This window comes from Apodemus sylvaticus, chromosome 19 (assembly GCF_947179515.1).
Source record: "Apodemus sylvaticus chromosome 19, mApoSyl1.1, whole genome shotgun sequence".
NCBI lineage: Eukaryota > Metazoa > Chordata > Mammalia > Rodentia > Muridae > Apodemus > Apodemus sylvaticus.
This window is the reverse complement of record NC_067490.1, coordinates 55,060,674-55,072,398: the sequence shown is the minus strand read 5'-3', so window position 1 is coordinate 55,072,398 and position 11,725 is coordinate 55,060,674. Positions and strand designations below refer to the sequence as shown.

The following is an 11,725-nucleotide window of genomic DNA, read 5'->3' as shown; positions in this document are numbered from 1 at the left end:
ACTTGCAGAAAAGAAGATATATTCTATTGTTTTAGGGTGAAATGATCTGTACATATCAGTTAAATCCATCCATTTACTAACTTATGTTAGTTTCACGATGTCTCTGTTTAGTTTCTGTTTGAGTGATCGGTACCTTGGTGAGAATGAGGTTTTAAAGTCTCCCAACACTATTTTTCATCTTCAATGTATGTTTTGAGTGTTAATAACATTACTTTTACAAATATGGGTGCCCTTGTGTTTGGGACATAGATGATCAATATTGAGAGGTTATTTTGGTGGATTTTCTCTTTGATAAGGATGAAGTGTCTTTCTTTCCCCATCTCTTTAATAACTTTTTGTAGAAAGTTTATTTTATTGGATATTAGAATGTAATATCCAGCTTGTATCTTAGGACCTTTTGTTTGAAATTTTTTTCCAGATTTTTACTCTGAGAAAGTTTTATCTTTTGCCACTGAGGTATGTCTCCTGAATGCAACAAAATGCTGGGTCCTATTTACATATCCAGTCTGTTGGTCTATGCCTTTTTATTAGGGAATTGAATCCATTGGTATTAAGGGAAATGAAGGGAGGCACTGTGTGAGGGGTTACTAGGAAAAGAGGGTGGTGTGATATTGAGGTGTAAAGAAAATAGATTAATTAATAAAAAAGAGTTTTGGGAGAATGAAGGGAAAGAGAATAAGACAAACAAGTCATTATGATAAAAATTATAATAAAATAAAATAAAAATAAAATTATAATAAATATAATATAAATATAATAAAATATAATAAAGTATAGAGGTGTGGATGGTGTCATGGGAATGGAGGATAAAAGTGTAAGAGAAAGTGAAAAACAAATTTCTTTCAAGATGCCATAATGAAGATGAATACTATGTATGCTAAATAAAAGTTTTAAAAAGCAAACACAATTAAAAAATAAATATGTGCTTGCTTTGGCAGCACATATACTAAAAAAATAAACATTATAGCTCCATAGAAAATTTTCTGTTTAATAATGACAGTTCTTCTGGTCAAGGCCATATTAACAACTTATACTCATTTCTTAAAATTGACATGGTCACTTATGTCTTATTTGTATTCTATAGGAATTTTTAATTGGATATTTTATTTATTTATATTTCAAATGTTATCCCCTTTCCCCATTTTCCCTTTGCAACCCCCCCATTCCATCCCCTTCCCTTGCTTCTATGAGGGTGGTCCCCTACCCACCCATCCACTCCCACCTCACTGCCCTGGTATTCCCATATACTGGGCCATCAAACCTTCAGAGGATCAAGGGACTCTCCTCCCACTGATACAAGATAAAACCATCCTCTGCTACATATGCAGCTGGAGCCACAGGTCCCTGTGTATTCTTTGGTTGGTGGTTTATTTTTTATTATTTTATTAGGTATATTCTTTATTTATGTTGTCCCTTTTCCTGGTTTGCCCCTCCCCTGAAAATCCTCTAAGCCATCTCCCCTTCCCCAATCAACCCACCCCTGCTTTCTTGTCCTGGTATTTCTTTGCACTATGGTATCAAGTCTTTCCAGGACCAAGGGCCTCTCCCCCATTTGGTGTCCAACAAGATCATCCTCTGCTGCCTACGTGTCTGGGGCCATGGGTAACTCCAAGTGTACTCTTTGGTTGATGGTTTTGACCCTGGGAGCTCTGGGAGTACTTGGTGACCCATATTGTTGTTCCTCCTATGGCTCTACAAACCCCTTTAGCTCCTTTGGTCCTTTATCTCATCCATTGGGGACCCTGTGCTCAGTTCAATGGCTGGCTGAGAGTTTCCCCCTCTGTATTTGTCATGCACTAGCAGAGCCTCCCAGGTGACATCTATATCTGGATTCTGTCAGCAAGGGCATGTGGGCATCCACAATAGTGTCTGCAATTTGTAATTTTATATGGGATGGATGCCTAGGTGGAGTAGTCCCTAGGAGCTCTTGGAGGTCTGGATGATTTATTTATAGGTTATAGAAGACTGGAGACAGTCTGCTCTGCCTTGAATTTAAAACAGCCCAAATTCCACCCAAAATCCTGTGTCTACTTCTAAACAACACCAGATTCCCTTTTCCCTTTTTCTATTTATGCCCTTATATCTTTCTCCCCATTTTTCTTCCTTGGTTGCTTCCTTTCTTCCTTCCTTCCTTCCTTCCTTCCTTCCTTCCTTCCTTCCTTCCTTCCTTCCTTCCTTCCTTCCTCTCTCCCTCACTCCCTCCCTCCCTCCCTCCCTCCTTCCCTCTCTTCATTCCTTCCTTCTTTCCTTCCATTGTACCTTTCTTCCCTCTACTCCTCCATCCTTCATTTCAGCAGAGCTATTTGAAGACATTTTTATTATGGATTTCAAGTACACTAAAATTAAGGGAGGCACTTGGAAATAAAGTAAGATGCAGAGTTTCTCCAAAACCTGTTTCCTAACATATTTCATTTTTTCTGGTCCTCTGCTCTGCACTCTTACTTCAGTACTGGATGACACCATTATAGCAGCTCTGAGCGGGAGAAGTAAACTGTGATGAGACCATCTCCATCTCTTAAAGGTTCATGATTTCGTTTTATTCTTTTCGGAATCTTGGTCATTTTCAACTTAGCTCTAGACCTATGATGACAGCACCTCCACAAGGGTCTGATGTAACCTTTAACACCTCAGTTCTGAGTTCCCTTCAGCAAACAAAAACACAAGAAAAAAGGCAATGCAGAATTCATGACCAACTCCAAGGAATCACAGAGGAATAAGAAAGAAACTTTTATGTCAGTCTTTGAAGCACAACATTTATTACAGTGAGGCATGCAGAAGAAACAGGGCTTCATTGCTCTAACGTACAAGCAAGTTGCCTGGCCTTTCCTATCACCTAGCATCCTAGACTGTTTCACCATCTCAAATTGTTTGTTTCTAAAGACAAGAAGACCAAATGCCTAGCTGGGATGTGTGTTAATATGTCAAAAGAGATGTAGGCTGCCGGACTCTCACAGCATTGTAAGTACCTCTTTAAAAATCTTGGCTCCTCTCAGCACTACCCTGTCATCTAAATTTAACCTCTATAGAACTTACCTTCTTTTCACTTCCCCCAGTATCTCTTTTCTATAAACCCAGAAGTTTTGTCTGTGTGCTGTGGGCCTCTTGTTTCTATGCAGGATGTGTCTTCTCTTGGTTCTTCTCACGCCTCTTTGTCCTCCCTTTCTCCCTTGTCTTAGCTCTTTCATTGTTCTTCTCTTTCTCTCTTGTTTCTTCTTATGGGATATTCTGTGTGTTGGTCATATCTAATCTTCTGCTTTTTCTCTATGCTTTGAACTCTTCTCATTGCCTTTGTCTCTTCTATTCTTCATATCTACAACAAAAACCTTCTCCTCGACCTTACCTTGGTGGGGCATGTCCAAATTTCATCAAGAAAATTTCCAAGTACTACCTGATATTGAAGAATGAAGCCATCATAGCTCTGTGTGCATCACATCCTCCAAGTAAAGGTCTTGAAATGGTTCATCTATTTTGCATGTGTCGTTGGCTTTATGTAGTAGAGAACCCCAATATATGTGTATTAAAGAATTTATATTGCTGGGTTTTGATGAAATATGCTTAGTGTGAGATATCATGAAGGATTTTTGTCCATGTATAAAATATAATTTCCTAAAAATGATTACCCTGTGGTTGAAGAATTAGATCAGGAAAGAAGAACATTTGGTCCCTTTTTGGGGGATATAGTTGAGTTCCCAGAAGCTACTTGTTGATTAACAGTTAGATTTACATAATGCTAAATAGTTTTCTGAAATGATTAAAATATTCAATGTGCATAAATGTTTTATGGTTTACATGTACATGTACATATATGTATATGCATGAATGTATGTGTATAGGTATGTATCCTTGTTGATTCTGTATTGGATTTTTACATCAATTTTAACATATATAATTGTATATCCATATGACTAATTTTGTATTTTAAACCTGAGAACCCTGTGCCATTTTACCTTAAAATGGAGACTTTTTTTAAAAGATTGATGTTTTTTAGAGTTAAAATATGAAATTGTGTTCCCACATTTGATTGCTGATATTATTGCAAGAGTGTTTCAATGAGGTTCTATTGAGGACAGAAGATCCACTTTGATCCTGGTTGATATTACCCCATGGACTGATGTAAATTCCTAATAAAAATGGCCCAAGAAAAAGAACTAAGCCCAGAAATTCACATCTGTGCTTTCTGACTGTGAACTAGAAATTAACACATATCCTATACTTCTCTGTACACAAATCCATCTTCCCTTACTGCTTCTATCTTACCATGATTGACAGAAACTACAAACTGTGGGGTAAAATACATCTTTCCTTCTTTGAGTTGCATTTGCCAGGTATTTTGTCAGGGAAACAAAAAAGATAAATAATACATCTATCAAATGGTTTCTTACAAAATGACTACTGATCACTCTACATTATGAAAAAGTGAGTCATAGAAATCTTAAAGTTTAAAAGTTGATGTGTCAGCATTGCACAGTAGGTAAAAGAGTATAAGAATATCTAAGGACATAGAGATGACCAGGGCTCATATCATACTTGGAGGATTCTATCTCTTACTAGTGCAGGGTAAAAACAGACTGGTACCAGTCTTCAGATTGGTGATAAGAACAAAGGGGGAAAATATTGGAAAACATATTTCTATAACTGTAAATACATTTACTTCCCATAGCACTGGATATTTGGAGCATGTTCTAAAAACAGTCACAATGGAGGAGTATAAGTAAGAGATGGCAAAGGTGCACAGCAGGATGAGGATAGTCTGCGTGGCTCTGTCTTCAGGTGAGACTTTCAGAACGCGCCAAGCACCGTGGATGTTCTTGACTTGCCTCTTGTGTCTGTAGAGTCTACTCATCATGGAGACACTTGAGTAGGCCATGAGACCCAGACACAGTCCATCAGAGAAGCACAGTAACAACATATACAGTGCAGTTACCAATTTTTCAGAAGCAAGCAATGAACAGTATTCATAACTCACTCTCTTAGTAGTATTTTTCGTGTAACTGAGGCTTGACACATTTGATGGAATCATGATATTTAGAAGCAGGTGCACAAGCCAACTGACTGAGCAGGAGGGACCAATGTACTTGTTGGCTCTGTGCTTAAGCTTCCTCCACCTGGAGTTGCTGGAGCTGATTGTGATTGCCTGGAAGCAACTCAATAGGCACATCATATAAAGGCACATCCCCCTTGTTATTCGGTAAATATACAATATAATTTTACATCCAATGTCATTCAGGAAAACCTTCAATCCAAAATAAGACACTGTCTGTGGAATACCTCTTGAGATGATATTCAAGCAGTTGGCAAAAGTCAAGTGCTCTATAATCAGATCTTTGGGCATTAAATGCTTCCCGTTCAATATCAAAGTGACATAATAAAATAGTATTGAGGTATTGCCTAGCACCCCCACTGAAATCTGGGAGAAGAGAAATACTCCCATTGCAAAGTTTTCAGAAGTCATTTTCATTCCTATTATAAAATTATTAAATTTATGTAATAAATGTAATCAATAACTAAAATATATTTTAGTAATATTTATTTTTATATAAATACAATTGGTATATTTTTATTTTATTATACTATTCCATATTATATTTTTATTATACATAATACATTATATTAAATCTAATAAAATATATTTAATATATATTTTAATATAAATAAATAAATAAAATAATTATTATACTCTAAACACTCTAGACATACATTATCAGTTTGCATTATTTCATGAAGTTAACTTAAATAAACTATTTATCATTTTAATGTATTCACATAGCTCTAACTATGTTTAGAGAGTTTACAAATGTTTTCTTTCCTGGCATCTGCTACTCTCTGGTGGGTACCCCCAGTTCCCCATCCCCCACTGCTACACACCTCTGTTCAATTTCCTCACCCTCTCTACACATTTTCTCACACATGATCTTGTCCCCCTTGCCCCCTTTCCTTCCTCTTTCCTTCCCAAGTCCTTTTTCCCTCTGCCTCTGGTGATTATTTTGTTCTCCCTTCTAAGTAGAACTGAAACATCCACACTTTAGTCTTTTCTCTTCTTGAATGTCATATACTCTGTGAATTGTATCATGGGTATTCCAAACTTTTATACTACTATCCCCTTATCAGTGAGTGCATACCATGTATATTCTTTTGTGATTGGGTTACCTTACTCAGGATGATATTTTCAAGTTCCATCCATTTCTCTGTGAATTTCATGAAGTTATTGTTTTGAATAGCTAAGTAGTACTCTATTATGTAAATGTATCACATTTTCTGTATCCATTCCTCTATTGACAAATTTCTGGGTTGATTTCCAGCTTCTGGTTATTATAAATAAGGCCTCTATGAACATAGTAGAGCATGTGTCCTTGTGATATGTTGGAGCATCCTTTGAGTATATACCCAGGAATGGTATAGCAGGGTCCTCAGGTGGCTCTCAAGGACTAAACCATCAACCAAAGAGTGCACATGGAGGGATCCATGGCTCCAGCTGCATATGAAGCAAGAGGATCCAATGCCATGTTGAAACTTTTACTCAACTCTTAAAATTGTCATGGTTTTCTCGTTGTATTTGTCTTCTATAGGAATTTTATTAAAATGGAAGGATTGAGGATTGAAGTCAGAGTCTCATGCATGAAAGACAAGCACGCTGCAAGTGAGCTATAATCCTACTCTGTTACTAAGAATTTTTTATCAGTATGCCAAGTTGTAGAAGAGTAATATTCATACCCTTATTTCTTGGTGATATAGTGGATGTGTCATCATTTTGTACTTTGAAAAGTGTCTTGTTTTTGTCCTTAACATTTTACTTGAAGAACATTGTATAAGTATACATTCCTTTTTGCTTTATACATTATGAATTGTAATAATTTCCTCTCTAAAACAATGTACTTGTTAAGACCTATTTCTTATACTTTATTAATTTTTTTACTATTACAAATACCTTTCTGAAAGAAGTTTTCATTTTGTAGATGCTCTATGTATATAAAATACATTTTCGTCTGAAAGAATCCTGCTTTATCTGTCAATCCCATTTACTCATACTCTCACTATGAGTGAAAATTAAAGAAAATTAGGGTCTTGAACAGTTACATTCTTAGGTTACTATGAATGTCAATTCTATATTCAAACAGCTGAAGATGCAGTTATTTTATATGCCTATTAAAAACAAAACAAAGCAAAAACAAAAAACAAAAAGTGATGACAAAATGCTGTATAAAAACAGTTGGAGGGTAGACAGGGACTGGTGGGGTGAGGAATAAAATATGGAGTGTATAAAAATAATTAATAAAAAATACTTATTTTTTGAATCTCTGATATAGCATTTGTCCTTTAGAAATAAGTTTGATAGATTCTAAAACAAAGAAAAACAAAAAGAGACCCTGAGTGAGATGCTATAGGCAGTTGTATTGCTGTATAATTCTATCTAGCTGTTGTTACTACAGTGACAAATTACAAATACACAGAAGCTACAATTATAAAGGCCAGCAAGACTATGCAGTAGGTAAAGATGCTTTATACCTAGTTCAATATCTAGGAATCATTTCATGGAAGGAGAGACCCAGTTCCCCAAACACATTTTCTAACCTTCACACATGTATGATGTCTTGAACTCGCATGGCCTCTATAACAATAAATAAATAATGTAGTGTGAATTTAAAAGATATTAGAATGATGATTGACAGGGCTGTAAGGAGAAGGTGATGGTTTCAAACACACAGTTTTGGGTTTGTAATGCAAATGTTCCAGAGATCCACTGCAGAACATCAGGATCATTTTTCATTAGACTGAGCTTCACACACACAGTGTTTAAAGTAATAAATACTTGTAGCTTTACATAAATTCTCATCTTAAATATAAGTGGATTGTAGTTAATATATGAGATATTCTGGATATGTTTCAGGGTGCAGAGCTACAGGGATACCAGTCAACTAAAGTAAAACCTGCCATGGGCTCGTAAGTTACTGATATTGATCTTTAGGATCACAATGAAGAGTTTGTGGGGTTTTTTTTCTAAAATGGTGCATTAAAAGCAGAATGGTGTATAATATGGGAGGGTTCTGTTTTTGTTGGTTTTATTTTGGTTTCACTTATTAACAGCAATCCCAGGAACAGGAAACAGGAATAGGAAGATATATGAGAGTGTATGGAACTCTAGACATTAGTTACAATAGAAACAGAAAGAGGCAAACTTACTCTTGGGTAGTCTCCAGAAGTAGAAAGGCATAAGTGGACAGCTGACACATGAAAAGAGCACTCTATGTATGTGTTCTCACAGAAAACATGTGAGCTGGAACTATAAAAGAAACAACTTTAGTGTATATGTAGTGAAACTTAATAATAATCAGGGAAACCTTACTCCTTTATTGTAATTCATTCAATTTAACTATTTTTCTTGATGCTCCCATAACATTTAACTTTCCTAATAGAAAAGTCACCCTATAATTCTATCACTGATAATAAATTTTAACTTACTGGTATTAGTATTTTCTTCAACCCATAATTTCAATCCAGCTCATAAGGACACAAAAATTCGAATATACCTTTAATTCAGAAATAAATAAATTGGTGAGTAATAGAAATAAAAAGAATATAGTACTTCATGGTATTTAGCATAAGATTAATATGTAGCACGTGCCTTTTCCAGCTGCTGTAAGGCACTGGGTATAACCCACAGAGTTGTCAGTAAGAAAAATATCTAAACAAATCTTCCTTCAAAAGAAACAGTCATGTGAAATGAGATAGAGATAGTGGGAGAAAGATGGAGGAAGTCACAGAGGCAGAGAGGAGAGACAAAGGCAAAGCAAAGAACAGAAAGAAATAATGAGGCGATAAAGGTGCTAAGAGAAACTCAGCAGAAAGACCTGGAGACAGTCTACTCAGCCCTTAGTTGAGAACGGTCCCCAATTTCATTAAAAGGCCCACTTCAGTTCCCACTACCAACACAATACCAGAACCATCTCTTTCCCTTATCCAATCTATGCCTCGAGTTGTTTCTCCTTCTTCCTCCTTCCATTCTTTCCCTCCATCCTCCCTTTCTTTGTTGTCTTCCTTCCTTCTTTTCTTCTTTCTTTCTCTCTCGCTCCTTCCTTCCTTCTTCCTTTTCTTCTCCATCCTACCTTCCTCTTAACACAGCTACTTAAAGAAACTCTTAATATATATTTTAAGTACAACTAAACTAAGAGAAGCATTTGGCAAGAAACTAAGATTTTTTTTTTCACAAACGAAAGCATGGGTTCTCCAAAGCCTGCTTCTCAAGTTTTTAATTCCTAGTATTCTTATGCTCTGGTCACTCACCTCAGTGCTGGATGACACTATTGCGATCGTCATTGCCATGAGAAGGGAGTCTGCTGAAGCTGTGGTGAGAGACCCTTCCTCACTTAAAGGCTCGGGATCTCCTGGCATTTTTTCCCAGCAGACTGGTGATTTTAAACTCTGCTCTAGATTCATGTGACAGCATATCCACAAGGGCTTGAAGTAATACCTGGGTTGTGAGTTCTTGTCAGAAAAAAATAAAAAATATAAGTGCAAATTACAGTCGCATCTCAAAGAAGTAATTAGGAATCAGGATGGGAACTTTCCTGTACATCCTTGGACTACAAAGTGCATGGCAGAATGACATGCAGAAGAAATGTTGTCATTATTAGTGAAGCACAAGCGAACTGTATGACCTTGCCCCTGCAGGGTTTTCTCTATCACAGGCTCTCAAGAGATTCAACATATCGAGATTGTTTGGTTCCAGAGATACTCGGGACAAATGCCTAACTGGGTTTCCTATAAACATGTCCGAGCAGATACTGGCTGCCAGACTCTCAGTGTTGCAAGTACCTCTGCCAGTATTCTGGCTCCTCTACAGGCTTCTCTCCCTGTGTCTCTCTAGACCCCCTGAGACCTTGGGCTTCACTTTCTTTCCCACATCTTTCCTTTCCTATAAAACCCAGATATTTTGTTCACGTTCTCTATGGCTCTTGCTTCTTCTCAGAATCCTCCTTTCTTGGCTCATGTCACACCACTTTTTTCCTTTCTTTCTTGATCCTCTTTTCTCTGTTCATTTCTTATTCTGGCCTTCCCCATCCCTGTCCTCTAATGACCCTGTTCAGTTTACTGGGCATGTCTAGTCTACTACTTTCCCTCTCTACCCTGGACGCTTCAAGATGACTCTGGATTTTTTTCTCCATCTTAATTACAATGAAAAGCTTCTTGGTATGGTCATATTCACCATCTCATAAAAAGCCCAAGTATTAAGGAGACACAATTATTGACACTTCAATCCCAAACAAGGGATTAAATTAGTTTGTAGAAGGAATCACTCTAATAAAAAGTGATGTTTGACTGGAGACAAAGTGGCAAATCAGAGAAAGATTTGAGAGAATTGAATATCCTTAACTCTAAGGATATTAGAAAGAATAAGAAAGGGCAATATTAGTAGGATAGTTATTGAGAGACAGGTTGCAGAAGAACAAGCTGGGCACAGGGGAATACAGAAGGACGCAGAGAATGGGAAGGAGCCACAAGATTAGAAAATATTGCCAAATTAGTATGAGGCTAAGCAGAGAAATTCAGGAGAGCCTGATAGAAACAAACCAGATTGAATCATTTAGAGTGGAGAAAAGATTGAGCCAGAATGGCTAAGTTGAACCAGCTAGTCAGAGTTCAGAATAAACAACAAAGCGTGGGCTTCTTCAGCAGTAAGTCTCAGAGGCTGAAGACATTTTAGGCCTAGATCACATTGTGAGGAATCCAGGAACTTCCAGGCCTAGGCCTAGGTTAGCAGACAGAGCCAATACACATCTAATAAGGCAACTAGCAAGCAAGTAAAAGTTACTTTTACAATCAATTGTTATTTTTATAACACCTGTGTCTCTGTAGCACTGTAGACCGTAAGGACTCAAAATTACTTTCAAGTCACTTCACATTGCCTTAGTATTATCTTGGAGTAAGAACAAATTACACAAATAAATAAAAGAAAGCAGCTACAAAGTGCTGGCCTTGAAATTCTGTGAAGCCATGGATTCTGTGAGGCCTTGAATTCTGTGAGGCCTTGAATTCTGTGAGGTCATGAATTCTGTGAGGCCATGAATTCTGTGAGGCCATGAATTCTATGAGGCCTTGAATTCTGTGAGGCCATGAATTCTCTGAAGCCATAAATTCTGTGAGGTCATGAATTCTGTGAGGTCATGAATTCTGTAAGGTCATGAATTCTGTGAGGTCATGAATTCTGTGAGGTCATGAATTCTGTGAGGCCATGATTTCTGTGAGGCCATGAATTCTGTGAGGCCATGAATTCTGTGAGGTCATGAATTCTGTGAGGTCATGAATTCTGTGAGGCCATGAATTCTGTGAGGCCATGAATTCTTTGGGGCCTTGAATTCTGTGAGGCCTGGAATTCTGTGAGGCCATAAATTCTGTGAAGCCATGAATTCTGTGAGGCCATGAATTCTGTGAGACTTTGAAACCTGTGAGGCCATGAAGCGCTCAGTGTGTTCCTTGAAGAAGCACAGATGACAGAAAGGTTCAGTACTGAGGTATGTACTAGCCAGTGCTGAAGGTGACATAGACATTCAAGACTTTGCTGCCAATGGTGATTTTTTGAGTAAACACAAACAATAAACCCATTAACAACAATAACATACATACATGTAGAGAAAACATTCATAGTCTGCAATAAAAAATGAAACACTTCAAATGGAATCCAAAGGGGGTAAATAATCCCTCTTGTCTGACAAATTTTCATAACAATATG

General features: G+C 37.1%; 1 protein-coding gene across 1 annotated transcript; it reads right to left on the bottom strand.

Annotated features, from left to right (window-relative positions):
• Nucleotides 1-4,537: 4,537 nt before the first annotated feature.
• LOC127669945 (vomeronasal type-1 receptor 3-like) lies at nucleotides 4,538-5,509 on the bottom strand. The gene has a single exon (XM_052164201.1). It carries the CDS (start codon nucleotides 5,456-5,458, stop codon nucleotides 4,538-4,540), a length of 921 nt encoding a protein of 306 aa, XP_052020161.1. The 5' UTR covers nucleotides 5,459-5,509.
• Nucleotides 5,510-11,725: the final 6,216 nt, after the last annotated feature.